Source organism: Elaeis guineensis, chromosome 5 (assembly GCF_000442705.2).
Source record: "Elaeis guineensis isolate ETL-2024a chromosome 5, EG11, whole genome shotgun sequence".
Taxonomy (NCBI): domain Eukaryota; kingdom Viridiplantae; phylum Streptophyta; class Magnoliopsida; order Arecales; family Arecaceae; genus Elaeis; species Elaeis guineensis.
In genome coordinates, this window is record NC_025997.2 from 8,047,619 (window position 1) to 8,064,680 (window position 17,062).

The window sequence follows — 17,062 nt, forward strand, 5'->3', positions numbered from 1 at the left end:
TTAACCAAAGAAGTGCAATGATAGGCGATTGGGGAGATCAACTCCTGTATGCACAATATGGGGGTTCACAGGAGCACCCATACTAGCTACTTGGTCAAAAGGTCTTTTACTAGTCCAATAAGACTCAATTATCAAAAAGATGCAATACTAGCCTAATAGAATAATGATCCCTATGACCAAATTAAGAGGCACTTGAGCTGCTCATCGGTAGTTCATACATGCATTTATTGAAAAGAAGGGGCAAAGGCTCCACCGAAATTTAATAAGTGTTGGTAAAAAACGAGCATCCATCTAGAAGGGAGACACGATGCAATCCAAAAGAGTCATCTAACAATGATAGTAAGCACTAACGTTACATAAGAGGGCAATAAAGAGGACGCATCGATCTGACAAAAACTCTTAAGATGCCGCTTCTTTCTGCAACTCAACTACAGATCTCTGATGGTTGTTCTTTCTCTAATAACCAGCATTTGAGTGCTCATTAGTTGCAAAAGGGGCCAATTTTGATTTTCAAGGTAATCTTATGTATGCCAAAAAAGGTAACCAATTTTACAAACACCCAAGACCTTATCAAAAAAAGCAAGCTATAGGGTGCTATTTGGACTTGTTGACTATATATAAGTACTGAAGATCTATCCAGTAAAGAGCTAATATAGGACTAAACACACGCTTTCATGGATCCTCATATATATGTTTTATTGAAATATTGGCATCCTTGCCAGGCTAAAGATATAACTCCATTCAGATCGGATCATGAGTATCATAAATCTAATGACAAATATCATGATCAGTTTATGGTCCACTCAAATAGACTTTTGTTATAATATCCCCTGGTCCATGAACATGGACCAGCCAGCTCCAATACTATTGTAATAACTGAAGCCCATATTTAAAAAGGCTAGCCAAAGATATTATTTAGATTTCTTGTGTTATATAATTCTCTAAGATTTATCCAATATATAGTCGATATCGGACTAAACACATATACGTATGGGTCTTTAATAACTTGTTCAATTTGGGTTATATAATTGATCATGCTTGGCCTAGTTTAAGATGTTGTAGAAAGGCCTATGATTAGCATGGTGATGGGATCCGGTTGATTTTCTTTCCTTTTGTTTTTTCATTTTTTTTTTTCTCATTTTTTGACAATAAAATTCTAAATAACCTTATATATGTTTGAGATTTTAAGACATGACTTGATTTGAATAAAAGTTTTTTTTTTCCTAACCATTGAGCTTCTAGCAATGCAAATAAGCAAGAACTGCAAGGGTATAAACTTGCCACAGGGAGAGGATATTTTTGGAGTGCACATCAATCCAAATACCGACCATTGTTTCATTGCTACACTCTTTCACTACAAGACAAAAGATAATTAGCAATGTAAAAAAAAGTATGGCTAAATGTCTAAAAGCATCGGTAAAGATAACTACCGACTTACTTTGAATCGATAAATAAGCGTCGATAAAAAGGAGATTTTTAATCACCTTTACTGGTGCTTAAGTATAACCATCAATAAATGTCACATTTTGTGAAGCAAAATTAAAGTCGGTAAAATAGATAATTTGCCAACGCTTTTCTGCAAGCATCGGTCATCACGCCTTAACTGATGCAAAATTTGCATTGCCATAGGACGTGTCAGAAGCTGGCATGGCCCTTTACCGATGCAAAGTGGCATCGGTAAAGAAAATCTTTATCGACGTATTTAATTTTTACTGGCATTTGTTTTGCATTGCTAATGATTATTTTTTTTAGAAAAAAATAATTTAATTATTTTTATCAAATTTTCAATTTTTTATAATTTTTCTTGCAAATCTGTAGTATAGACAAATAAACATGTATATATAATATACACTCGCACAACCATCTTCTCTATTTACATAATTCGATGGTCGTAAATCTAGAATCAAATTTGTCTCACTTTAACAATGACACAATCTATATATATATATATATATAAAATCTAATATACAAATACATCGAGTTAACTTTTACAACCACACATATAGCAAAACAAGTGTGTGTATGTATACACGCACACAACCATACAATATATATATATATACAACCGCATAAAATATCAAGTAAATATATATCCATACAAAATTAAACTCTAAGCAAATTTGGAGTTTACTATCGTACTAAGCCGTATCATAGATCCGTAATAGATTAAAAAAATTTAAATATTAAATTAGCAAACTAATTATTTACTAGATAATGAAAATATATAGATTAAAAATAATATAAAATAATATTAGTTACAAGAGGACACCCATCATCATCATCATGAAAGTCATCATCATTTGCATCAACAGGGACGTCAGGGGTCAGCAGGAGAGGCATGCGGTAGTATAACTCATAAATCCTCTAGGTGATTGATTTTTATTTTTATTTTTTTTAAGCCATTCCGATATCATCGCAATTGGTCAACAAAATATTTTTTTTTTATGGGTAAGTACAAAATAAATCACTATCTTATAGAGAAACTCCGACCTTAGCCATTGGATCATACTTTGTTCAACTTTCAAGTACCTTATCTATCTCATGATTCATGTTGGGAAAGAAACAGCTCTATCGTGCTTTGGAAATCATGCAAAGCACCATCCACCGGCTAAGATCGTGAAAGAACACAGATCATCCTTTTGCATGAAAGATACAACCCAAATCCATCACTCAAAGCTTGACAAGTGTTCTAATAATACAATAAAACTTATCCAAAGCAAGAAAAGAAGAAATTGTTGCGTGGACCAGACAACTCTTGGGGCATATCCAAGATGGACGGTGTGCAATCGAGAATTTGTAAAATATCTTAGGATCTATTTTTTTATGGATAAATATAATAAATAAATTGATCAACTATCTCATTGACCAATTTACCTATATACTTAATTTTTTTAGGATGAATAAATTATTTTTTCATGGATAGTATTTATACATGAAATGAGAAAAATCTTATCCACCTAGAGGGTAGTTAAATTATTTTTCCATCAGCTGAAAAAGTCACCTCTATAATTCATTTCTAATATACCTTTAGTCTTATAATAATAATATAATGTATTATAATATAATATATCATAATAATAATATGATATAAAATAAAATAATATAATATACTATATTACAATAATAATATAATATATTATATTATATTATATTATTACATATAATAATATTTATATAATATATATTATTATAATATATTATACTTAATATAATAATAATATAATAATATACTATATTTTTTATATATTATATCATATTTTTTATATAAAATAATATTTGTATAATAAAAGGTATTATGAAAGATATATATAGATCTTAGCAACTTATCTAAAAAAATAGTAATATAAAAGAACATGAATAGTAATTTTTTTAGTTATTTTTTAATATATAAAAAAAAAATAAATTTTTTTTATCTAAATATTGTATGAAAATATTTATCTAAAAAATATAATTTTTTTGATAATTTTTTTACTCTCTAGAGAACGGGCCCTCAAGGGATAATATGGCGTGCTATCCACCATGGGTTTTGGCGTGCTAGTCTAACATATATATATATATATATATATATATATATATATATGGTTTGCATGTAGACTAATCTTGATGGTAGAACTTGTGAGGATCTTTCTTTTGAAGTGAGAAAGTAATATATAAATAGTCGATATAGGACTAAATAGAACTAGCCCCCTTCAACCATTTTAATCCCAACATTTTTGAGTCACCTGATAAAATATCAATAGCTAGTAGATCACACCCCGATGTGTGTGTGTGTGTGTGTGATTGTTTATGAAGCCTTTGAGGCTTTAACCTTAGTCGCCGCTCTCACTTATTCTACCATCACTATTTCCCTTTCCTCTCCTCTATGTGGTATAGGGTTTCTTCTCTTTGTTGAGCAAGATAAAGAGATCGATGGTCAATTAGTTGATTTTTTTTCTTGACTACTTGGTCAAGATGGCATCAATTTTTAGGGTTTCCTTTGTCATCACTATTGTGGCTCTCATCTTCACCATCAACTTCTCAGTCATCTAGACCCAAGCCTCAACATTAGCATCAACTAGTAATGGTAAAAACTAGTCCAATCAAACATCAACAATAAAGCAACTCAATTGTTTCTCTCTCCGTGTTTCACCCTTGCCTATTTTTCGCTGAACCCATAGTGTGAGTAGATATTTTGGACCAACCACACCCTTTGTCCATTGCTTGGTCTTCTCAGCGTGCAAGCCTAGGTGATTGAATGACTAGTTTCCCAGCAAACTCTCTCTTTGTTTTGCTTCTTGTTGCCCATATGCAGCCTTGCTATATTGGTGCCTTCGAGCCCTGCAACCATTATGGCCTGAATGGTGCACATTCTTAATCCAAAAGATGGATTTTGATCCTGATCACTAGTTGTATTGTATCCTTTAAGGATGGAGCTAGATCGAAACATATAAAAAATTATCTGATTTAGAAAAAAGTTCATCTCACTAGACATCAATGGCCAAGTTATAGCTTTTGAAAATTTAGCCTACGATTCAGTTTTCGATATGGTGAATGCCGTTCTTAGCCCCTATTTAGTCTAACTTGTAATGATCAAATTAGTGATTTACATCAAGTTTGATGATTTTCTTAAATCAGTCTGATTATATTCTTTTTTGTGCTATTTATTCTTTAATGATAGCCGATTTGATTCATATCTGCCTCACTTACAAGATATGCCAGGCGTTTGAAATTTGAATTCAAATTTAAAATGTACCAAAAATGATGATCATGTTAATGTATCATGTAATTTTATAAACTATTATAGTATTATTTGAAATTCAAAATTTAAATTTGAAATATATTAAAGATGACAGCCATGTTGACATATCCAAGGCAAACATGGATCAAGTCTGCTATCACCAAACGCCTCCCTTCACACCTCTACTTCCACAACGCATGCGTTATCGATGGATAACTAATCCCAACATCCAATCAGAGCCGAGCATGGAAACCAAATAGATGTATACTATTTGTTTATTTTGTTTGCGCACGATGTGAATTAAAATGTTAATTATGCACTATTTTTCACTCCCTGTTACATAGCTTCCCAAATGTTTTTTGAAGTACCCGTGCGAATTGTTTGATTTACATTACCTTTTCCATCTTGGAATATTGTACGAAGAGAGAGTATATTGACGCGTTGCGGGTTATCTCGTTCAGATAGCCAAGGGTGCACGGATAAACACCTCCTGAAGGAATCTAAGAAAAGTACAAGTTGACAGCAACTGATGGAAGGCAAACACTCACCACGATCGAAATGGTTGTTGCCAACCTCTTTTGAACGGGTCAAGGCGCTGGCTATTCCAACTTCAAATCATAGCTAGCCCTCAGAAGTTTATCAGAGTTTAGACCCTCATGGATTCGGATTGGATTTTTTGCGCAAAAAAACGTTTCCCCTTCTTCCACGACGGCAACCATTGGATTGCTCAATAGCAACTAAGATAGATGATTGAAACAAATTGAAGTGCTTTGAAATTTGTATAATATATTGGACTAAGATAGATGATTGAAACAAATTGAAGTGCTTTGAAATTTGTACAATATGTGATCCAACAGTTGGTGTCATGGAAGAAGATCAATCATTCTTTTATTCGAAATATACAACCCAAACCTTTGATAATGACTATCGCTGAAAACTTGGAGAGGAGATTTCACATGACAAAACTTAACTTCATGGAATAACAGCAGTCCATGCAAGGGAATAATTAGTTTGACACTCAAACTGAGCCGAAAGAAAACAAAGTGGGATGTTTAATATTCTTTTAATTTTTTTGGCAGAAATAATATTCGTTAACGATGATCAGGATTGTAGTTGACTAGATTAGCATATTTTGTTGGACCAGATGGAGATTGGGTTAGCTAATGATGCAAGGAATTGAGTATATATTTCAATCTATATATCTAAAAAAAAGGCAAATATGAGAGAGGTGAGAAAATTAAATACTAGTGAAAAATCATCATCATCAGCAATGCTATATAGCATCATTACTCCATGATTATTTTTGAGCAAACTGCAATTTATTTTTAAGTAATCCATAAAACTTGTTTGTGTATCATTAACATTTGTATGATTTGAACATCCAGGAAATCAAGTCCATCACAGAGAAAATATGATAAATAAATCATGATTTCTTCAATAATTTAGAGGAAATTATAACAAGCAATTCTGCAGGATTTCAATGTTTAAGTTAAAATCATGGATGGAAACAACAAGATATTCTAAGCACTTTAGATTTTCTAATGTTTTAGTTGAAAATTCTACGAAGAGAATAGTTATTGTCATATAGAAATATCTACGTGATATTATCACAATAAGGAAAAAGATATCATTGTCAACTTAAGAATATTATCGTAACAAATTCTTTTAATTCTATCTTGACGGATTCAATGAGCTGAACATATCAAATATCATTGACAGATATTTTTTTGAATACCGCAGAGGACGGTTATTCAGTTAACACGGAACTTTGCACCGCGTTACATGTTTTTCTTGTGAATCAGATGGTTCAACAAGCCTCCTTGTATTCTATGGTTTGAATTGCAAGCCCAAGGAAGGTCGACCATAACGAGGAGACAAAAAGAACTGTATATAAATGGACAAGATATCCAAGAACCAGAACATTGAGAAGAAAGAGAAGAGCGAAGAGAGAAGAGAGAGGAGAAAAAAAAATTAAAGAAGAAGTTAGAGTTTCCATTTTTGTTGGGAAATGGATACATCAAGCGGCAGCAGTTCGCCATTGGCCGTCATCGGCGCACAATTCTGTGCCTCCCACCCTGTTCAGCTCAACTTTGCGAAGAAGATCCGCGGTGTGAGGCGTAGATCCTTCATTGCAACTGATCTCTCGACTGGCAACGTCATCTACGAGGCCAGAGGCCAACGGTTCAGCCGTTTTAGGCACAGGACCACATTGTTCGATGTTGCTACCGGAAATCCCCTTGTTTCAATTCAAAAGAAGGTTTGCCTTGCTTGCTCTACTGAAAGATAGGATATATAACTTGCTAGTACTTTAACATGCTACCAGAACTTTACAGCAAAAATTTGAAAAAATAAGTAAAGTACTTTACAGCAAGATGTTTGTCATATAATATAGTGTTACAAGGTGTTAGGACGTGATATATATTCTCATCTCTTCCTTGATACTTCAAGCCTTGAAGTCTTGTAGGATAATGAAACTATGAAAGATATGCACGAGAAGAGAAGGCTTCAACTCAGAGCAAAAAAAGAATTTCAGTCCAATAGAAAGAATAGGCTCTGTTTCTGTCTGCTGCTAATTTCTAATCTCTTTTTCCTTGCTGCACTTGGTAGCATAACATTTGTTTGTTCCTCTAAGCAACTAATAAATCTTTTGGAGGACCGTTGCAGTTTGTTAAATGGATTGCTTCTCTTCTAGGCTTTTATCCATTAATTTCTTCTTAGTATATAATATTAATCAGGGCAGGCAGTGGGGATTTAATTGGAATTACTTGTAGTAAATCACTCTTTGATTTTCTCTATATGGTAGCGAGGAAAGTTGGTATCAGGTTATATCAATATTGTATGGCTGCACAACGCCATAGCCCATAGGTTTGATATGCTACATGTTTTTCTACATAAATATCATTTAAATTTTGTGACATTTAATATTTTCCTGTTGAATAAAATGATCCTGCAACAGTTTTATATCAATTCCACTAAATTTTAGATGCTACATGGTCAATTATGCTTAAACAGACCAATATGGGCACCATTCCATGAAGCATCTAAATTTAAGTGGATAAAGTGCAAAAGGCAGTTCAACAAAATGTCAAGCCAAAAAATTAGCAAGATTACAAGTAGAAAGGTTTCTGAGAAATTGTTCAAAGCAATAAAAATATGTTATGTAACCATCCATCTGCCCTATAAAATTCTAACCATATACGTTATGCTCTGCAGGTACTGAGTCGCCATGGTCAATGGCAAGTCTTTAGTGGCGACAGCTTTGACCAGAAAGATCTGTTATTTACTGTTGAAAGGACTACGATGGTTCAGTTTAAGAGCAAATTGAACGTTTTCTTGGCATCAAACACTAGCAAGGATGTTTGTGATTTCACCATTGAGGGAAGTTTTTTCAAAAGATCATGCAAAGTCTACAAGGGTGATTCTGATTCCTCCATGGTCATAGCTCAAGTAAGCTCCTAAATCCTCCATGACCAATTAATCTTAGGCTGTTCATATAGTCGACTAGGTTAAATAGAGGTTTTTATTAGGAAATTTGTCTTAAAGTTGGTGTCTAATGAAGATGGCGACTAACTTTTGGATGGTGGCATCGCAGATGAACAAGGAAAGCAATATCAAAAGGCTAGGCTTTGAGCTGTCTGTTGAACCAAATATTGACTCTGCATTTATTTTTGCACTGTTTTTGATCCGTGATCGTGTCCACGTGGCAAGAAGACGTGCCGTAATAAACTTGCTCGCAAGTCCTCTCTTTATTGTATCTTGGATCCCTTTTTGATTGGTTGCCGGAGACGGCAAGGTTAGATGTTCCCAAGAGTGATAGAGAATGCAGAATCCTCGCCGTTAGAGAGAACTAGATGTAGGTAGATAGGGCTTTGTTGATTCATTGTAATTTTTTGTTTTGAATTCTTCATCAAAAAAAAAAAAAAAAACTTTGTTTGAATGCAATACCAAAGTAGACATCCAATAAGATATATACTTTCTCCCTTTTTCTTGATGTAACAAATACATAATTTGTTATCCATGAAAATTAAGGTCATGTGTGTCTATGAGAGCTATTTTGTTGTTCCTTTAGAGTTTCATGTCGAGTTTGGACTCAAATGGTTGTGATAGTATATTTATGTCGTGAAGTACGTTCTTTGATTATTAATTCGATGTTATTTGAGAACTTTTCGCAGGACGACGTTGTTAGGGACTGCATACAAAATGCTAACCATGCGATTACTAATAGTGAACTTTTTCTTTTTCATCAAAAAAAATAGTGAACTTTTTTTGGCAGAATAACTAATAGTGAAATTAATTGTAGTTTCAGAAAAAAACTGGTACCTTGTTGCCTTATCTAATCAAGATCAATACATCACTTATTCTGAGTTGATATAGATATGTTCACCTCATCCATGTCCCACCAATGTCGACATAATCTACTAATTATTTCACCTGTGCTCTCTGGCATGCTGTCCTCTCTGACTCTCTTTCTCCCTGGGTTGAGAGAATCTCAAGCATACGATTGAGGTTAACTAAGTTGTTCTTCTCTAAATTCTTGGACTCAAAGCTTAATCAAGGCGTATCTCCATTTTAAGTGCAAATTAATTCTAAATCATGAAAACTTGATACAGCTGACACTAAATAGGATACAGAATTGTAATATATATAATGTGAACAAATAAGATGACAAGATTGCATTTTGAGATTGGAAGCAATCCAGAAAATCATTGAGACAAAATTGGATCAATTAGATAATAACATGTATAGTCATAGCATTTCACTTACATATGAAATTGTATTTCGTTCTAGTAAGCCAAAAATATCACTACTTATTTCTATGACCAACTAGTCCCAGCAGCCCATATCATGCAGAACGGAAACTAGATGCCGGACCTCCTCATCGTGAATGTTGGAACATCGTTTTTTATTTGCTATATACTGATATATTCGGTGCTATATAGAGGAACTAAATTTAGGATTACAAGAGCAAATGTGGGACACATAAAATATGAGGACCATGTGGTTTGACAACAGTTTATGTCCATATCTAAAAACAATCGGAGAAAGTACAAAATGATGGAAGAGCATTTAAGATTAGGGAGCAAGTAGAGAATACATAAGAAATAAGGAGTTACGTGCCATTTCCTATGACCTATGTCAACATGGAAGACAAGCGGAAAACCTCACTAATGAAAGAGGAATAGACGACAAGAACATGGCACAACTGTAAAAATCTCAATTTTGCCCCCACTTAAAAATTTTCAAAAAGTGAAGAAATTATATCCTACATGACACGTACCATATAATCATGCATGCCAATAATCACAATCATTCATTCTTATAGCAGTGCACTAAGATGAGTGCTTGATGAATAAGATTCATAAAAACGAGCGACTGTGATTGGCTGCATACATGACCACATGATACATATAGTATCGACAGGATATTGTTGTGATATAAGAAGGAAGGCATCATAAGTTCCACATTGGTTGTGAGTAAAGAAAAACTATAGCTTATATGGAATGTGATTTTCTCTCTCCCATGAGGCACCTATTAAAGGACAAAACCATAATTGCCATAGCAACTAGAGATCGAAATAAAAAATACCTCACGTATGCGGGAGTGAAGATCGATCCATCCGAGCCATGTGATGCACATCCCACAATCTTGTCTAGAGTTCTTGTTGATTGGAGGGTTATATTATGGTGTAGGAGAGAGGATGTATTTTGAAGGATAAAATCATGAGGCTCCATGCCATAGAGGTCAGAGGCCGAAATGGATGATACCTCATGTGTGCGAGATCAGGGATCAATCCACCTGAGCCATCAAGGTATAATTTTTGCAAAAAATGAGATGGACTTAAAATCATAGAAGGCGTAAAAAAATATACGAGTATCTCAAAATTTGATGCATGAAATGGATTAAAACCCCTATGGATCAAGGGTCGAGGTTCAGGTTTTATTTATTTATTTATTTTTTCTACCCATTCTATCCTTACAAAATACACCGGCAAGTGTAGACACTTCAATATACATTTATGATAGTCTTAACTTGCATTCTCTCTGACTCTCTACTCAAAAAAAAAGTTTTTTTTTGACTTAATTACATTAAAAATATTAAATTTTTTGAAATTTTTATGTTTATACAAAACTTTAATTCATTGCAATTAAGTTATTGAACTTTTAAAATATTATAATTTCTTTCTTGACTACTACTTTTATTTAAAGACCATGATGGAAATAGTCACGTGCCATTATGTGACATTTAGTGGAAGCTGATGCGGTATGGAATTAGCTGATGTACAATTCTAAGCTCCTTCTCTCTTTTCCTCTTCTTCTAAGAAGGTTTAAACTCTTTCTTTCTCTTTTTTTTCCACTTTAGCTAGGTTTTACTCTTTCTTCCTCCTTTTTCTCTTCTTCTAGCTAAGATTTTTACTTTCTATTTTTCTTCATTTTCATCTACCATTTATTGCCTTCTCCAAAACCTGTACCATTTGTATATCCTCTTCTAGATGTTTAGAGAGGAGATAAGTATGTAGGCTTGGCATGATTTAAAAAATTTTATAATTTGAATGGACTATTGTGTAAGAGAGATTTAACCTGCGTAGCATATACTCCATACACATAACTTGCTTCTCAAGGGTAAGGGGGTAGTGGTGGACTTAGTGATAGTGGCGGAGGTGGTCTTGGTGGTTGTAGTGGTCATGGTGGAGGTTTTGGAGTTAATGATGGTAGAGATAGAGATACTAATAGTGATATAGGAGGTCGTGGAATTTTAGAAAGCGTAAATCCTAATTAGAAGAAAAAAAGAGAGAAAAAAAAGATTTAGAATGATTCTATATTAATTATTTCATGCCATATTCAGCTTCCACCATATGTCGCGTGACAGCACGTTATCATTTTTGTCACGATCATTGGATAAAAATAAAAGATAAAAAAAATTATAATATTTAAAAATTTGATGATCTAATTATAATAAATTTATTATTTAAAAATTTAAGATAAAAATAAAAATTTTATTAAAAATATAAATTTTGTAAAATAATTAATTTTTGAAAAATGACAAATACGTGCCCTCTGTAGACCCGTTGACTTGAGGATGTGACTCAACTCATGTCCTTTTCACCTCCCCGTGGATCCACCACTTATCCGCGTGCAGGACACGCCAAACATTTTTTTTTTCTGCATTTTTTATTTTTCACGATGATCTGCATCCTTCTCGCCTCCCAATTTGAACCTAAGAAAAGAAAAGATGGGTGCCACTCAGCTGAGTCACCAGCTGTTAGTATGCCAAATTCTATCTTTCTTTTTTCTGGGGCTGGCACCTGCGATTGACGCGGTGGATGGGATGCTCTGTGGGAAGCTGCGGTCCTGCGGAAACAAGCTATGCCCCTGGCTTTGAGAAATTATTGCATGCACCAGGTGAACCAAAGCAAATTTCAGAGCATATGCATGCACGGTGAAAAAAATGTAATCGAGAATCGATGAAATACACGTAATCGCATGGCGTGTTATTCATCGTGGGATTTGCGCGGTCCAATTGCACCTGGTGCATGCAATATGGAGGCCCTGGCTTTTGACCGTGGGAATCCTTCCGTTTCATTTGGTGTGGACTTGTTGAGACTACTCCAAGAGGGCCACACCAGTAGTTTATTGTACATGACAAAAGGGGCCGGGCATTATTGCAGCACGCTTGTCGACGAGATGCCACCTATGATTGCACCCATCAGCTTCCACTGGAAACCAAAAAAAAAAAAAAAGGATGTCAACCACTTTTAATTTATAGGAATCCATCAATGTCACCATGGAAGTTTCTTGTTTGGTGCAGTCGCAAGAACAAATTTTTGGATTAGGTGGAGATTGGTAGAAGTGTGTCTGGGGTTATCTAAATACAGTCTTGAGTAAGTCCAACTAGAACCAACGTAGCGTTGATGATGCAGATCCAATAAATGATTAATTAATTTAGCTTTTAGGCTTCATGAAATTTATAGAAAACAAAAAACTTATGGCATATATTTAGAGGACTTGAGGATTAACGATTGGGTCCAGTTCGATTTATGAAATCATGCCTGCATATGACCGTTTCTGGTTCCTTTCAAGGAAGATCAGTTCATTCACAATTTCATTTTTCCACCAACGAGCTAGGATTTGCCTTCATTTTCATGTCTCTTTTCTTAGTAATTAATGGTTCTACGTATGATTCTTGGATTATGTAGGCATATACTCCGTCCCTCTCTTAATTTTTTTTAAAATTACATGAGATGTTGTAAACCTTATTTTCTTGCTAAACAAGAGTAATTGTGTTTGAACACTAATCATATATCCGACTGTGGAGGACTGATCATTGGAAGTCCAACAAAAAAGGTTCCTGTAAATTCTTTTTCTTAGAAAAATAAAACTATAATTGTTTTTAAAATGATTTCTATAGGTCATTTCATTTTATGCAACAGTACTGCTCCAAGTACAGACCTTCAATGTTGCAACAAGACGCAAGTGCATTGTGATGATTATCCGCTCTTCTCAACGTCACAATCAAAAACACTATAGAATGCGGAGCTCTTTTCCAGAATAATATAAAAAAAAAATTTAATTATTAAAATAATTTAAAATTTAATTTTTTTATCAAAATAATATAAAAGTGAAAAATATCATTTTGAATGATGTTTCTTCCCCTTCCACGTCACCTCTTTTTTTTTAGGATGGAAAGATGGAGAAAAAAAAAGAAACATCATTTAAAATGGTGTTTTTAAAAATATCATTTTTAAAAGCGTTTCTAAAAACGTCATTTTTTATCGTATTTTTTTTTCATCAAAAAAAAAAAATGAAAAAGAATGAAAAAAAAATAAATTTTAAAATTTTAAATTAATAAATAAATTAAAATTTTTATTTTGATTGAAATTTAAAATATAAAAATTTGAATTTGTAATTCAAATAAAAAAATAATTTTAGATGATTTTTTTATCGAATTATTTTTTTAAAAAAATATCTAAAAAATTTTTAAAAAATAAAAAGTGCCATTAAAAAATAAAAATTTTAAAAAAATCGAGAAAAATTAGAATTATAATTTAAAATTTAAAAAAAAAATAAATTTTTTAAAATTAATTAAAATAAAAATATCATTTCAAATTTCTTTCTCAAATTAAAATTAATTTATTTAAAAAATATTTGAAATAAAAAAAATAGCCTAAAAAAATTTCATAAAAACAGAAAGAAATGAAAAAAAATAAAAAAATAATATAATTATAAATTTGAATAAAATATGAAAAAAAAATTTGTAAATTAAATTTTTAAAAAAAATAAGAATTTTAACTTTAATTCAAATAAAAAATATAATTTCAAATTACGTTGTCCATTTCAAAATATTTTTTAAAAAATTATCTCAAGAAAAGAAAAAAATATTGTAAAAAAATAAAATTACCATAAAAAAGAAAAAAATATAGAATTAAAAAAATAGAAATTATAATTCTAATTAAAAAATAAAATTTTTAATTTTTAATTTGAAGAAATAAAAATTATAATTGTAATTGAAATAAAAAATAATAATTTAAATAACTAAATTAATTTAAATATAATTGTTTAAAAAATATTTTAAATAAAGAAAAAAATATGTAATAGAATGTAAAAATGATAAAAATGAAAGAAAACTAAAATTATAATTTCAAATTATAAAAATTATAAATTAAATTTAAAAAATGATATAAAAGAAGTAAATAAAAGAGAAAAAATGGTAATAAAATAGAAATTAATAATTTTTATAATTTGACACTCTTTCTATTTTATTATAAAATTATAAATATAAAAATTTTATTTTATAAAATAGAAAGAGTGTCAAATTATAAAATAGAAAGAGTGTCAAATTATAAAAATTATAAATTTCTATTTTATTACCATTTTTTCTCTTTTATTTACTTCTTTTATATCATTTATTTTAATTTAATTTATAATTTTTATAATTTGAAATTATAATTTTAGTTTTCTTTCATTTTTATCTTTTTGACATTCTATTACATATTTTTTTCCTTTATTTAAAATATTTTTTAAATAATTATATTTAAATTAATTTAGTTATTTAAATTGTTATTTTTTATTTCAATTACAATTATAATTTTTATTTCTTCAAATTGAAAATTATAAATTTTGTTTTTCAATTAGCATTATAATTTCTATTTTTTTAATTCTATTTTTTTCTTTTTTTTCTTTTTTAGGGTATTTTTATTTTTTTACAATATTTTTTTTCTTTTCTTGAGATAATTTTTTAAAAAATATTTTGAAATGGACAACGTAATTTGAAATTATATTTTTTATTTGAATTAAAGTTAAAATTCTTATTTTTTAAAAAATTTAATTTACAAATTTCTTTTTTTCACATTTTATTCAAATTTACAATTATATTATTTTTTATTTTTTTCATTTCTTTCTGTTTTTATGAAATTTTTTAGGCTATTTTTTTTATTTCAAATATTTTGTAAATAAATTAATTTTAATTTGAGAAAGTAATTTGAAATGATATTTTTATTTTAATTAATTTTAAAAAATTTATTTTTTTAAATTTTAAATTATAATTCTTATTTTTCTCAATTTTTTTAAAATTTTTATTTTTTAATGGCACTTTTTATTTTTTTAAAAATTTTTTAGATATTTTTTTTTAAAAAATAATTCAATAAAAAAATCATCTAAAATTATTTTTTTATTTGAATTATAAATTCAAAATTTTATATTTTAAATTTCAATCAAAATTAAAATTTTAATTTATTTATTAATTTAAAATTTTAAAATTTATTTTTTTTCCATTCTTTCCCGATTTTTTTCTTTTTTTTGTGGGAAAAATAAAAATACTGCGTTGAATGGCACGCCCTTCAAAATGATATTTTTAGAAACGCCATTCAAAATGGCGTTTTTAGAAACGCCATTCAAAATGGCGTTTCTAAAAGCGCCATTTTTCTACCGTGAAAGGGGAAGAAACGCCATTCAAAATGATATTTTTCTCTTTTGTATTACTTTGGTAAAAAAGATAAGTTTTGAATTATTTTGATAATTAACTTTTTTTTTTGTATTATTTCGAAAAAGAGCTCATAGAATGCGTCTTTAAAACTCACCCTCACGCAAATCTGCAATTAGTCTATTACCTTCCTTTTGGTTTCTTATACATATTTTTGCATCAATATATGGAAATAAATTACACATATTTCTTCTTACGTAAATGCATGTAATTGGAGGGGAGAAAAGTGGATAAATGTATCACATATCTCCATGCACACCCTATCTAAATTGATGGTTATTTGATCTGTCTTGCATGAACGTAAATCATATGGGGTGGGCACCGTAAAAAACAAAGGGTATGAACTTATGATTTTACCATATTTTTTCAAATATCTATGTTGAAGAAAGAATATAAAAGTTAAAAGTTCTTTTACTAATAGAGCCATTAGTCTTGTAATTAAAAAAAAATGACATCTTCTTTTCTTCTAATTTTTAGAATGTGATTTTTACTAATACATATTATATTGCTAAATTACATATCAAGCAAATTAATCGTCTAACAAGTCCATACATATATGTAGATAAATTGCTATATATTTTTTAGAATATAGTAATCACTAATACATAGTATATAGTCAAATGATATATACTAAGTAAATTAATAATCAAGCAAGTTAATACTTACTTCTGGACAAATTGATACATAATTTTTAAAACATAGAATTCATCAATACATCATATATGGCCAAATGACATTTATTTAGCATTAGTCATCTAATAATCAAATATATATCTTCAAATAAATTAATACATAATTTCTGAAATATCATATTTATCAATATGCACTACATAGCTCAGTTGTACATGCCCATTGACTTTTTAATATATAATACAAACTTCTTTAATACACATTCGATGGTGATTTAATAAATATCTTTAGATAATTATTATATAGTTTTCAAAATATAAATTTTATTTAGAGATGTGTATTGAATTACTACTAAATATGTATCAAAAAATTTTCAATAATATATTATGAAGTTGATAGATATATATCATCTGACTATGTAGTGTGTATTGATAAATATAATATTTCAAAAATTATATATTAATTTATTTAAAAAATATATATCGACTTATTAGATAATTAATTTGTTAAATATATATTATTTATTCATATATTATATATCAATAAATTTAATATTTTAAAAATAATATATATATTTATTTAAAATTTATATTAATTTATTTAATAATTAATTTATTTGATATGTGCCATGAGACCGGGGATCTGACTTTAGGTTCTTAGTTCAAGGCGGATGTTATCTTTCTTTGGTGCCCATGCCATGTGACTTCTGTTCATATTGCATGATCTAATTTCTTATTC

General features: G+C 30.1%; 1 protein-coding gene across 1 annotated transcript; it reads left to right on the plus strand.

The window, feature by feature from the left end:
- Window positions 1-6,629: 6,629 nt before the first annotated feature.
- LOC105037043 (protein LURP-one-related 10) lies at window positions 6,630-8,780 on the plus strand. Its single transcript, XM_010912747.4, has 3 exons — window positions 6,630-6,974; window positions 7,931-8,164; window positions 8,310-8,780. Exons 1-3 carry the CDS (start codon window positions 6,726-6,728, stop codon window positions 8,487-8,489), a joined length of 663 nt encoding a protein of 220 aa, XP_010911049.1. The 5' UTR covers window positions 6,630-6,725; the 3' UTR covers window positions 8,490-8,780.
- The last annotated feature ends 8,282 nt before the right edge of the window (window positions 8,781-17,062 follow it).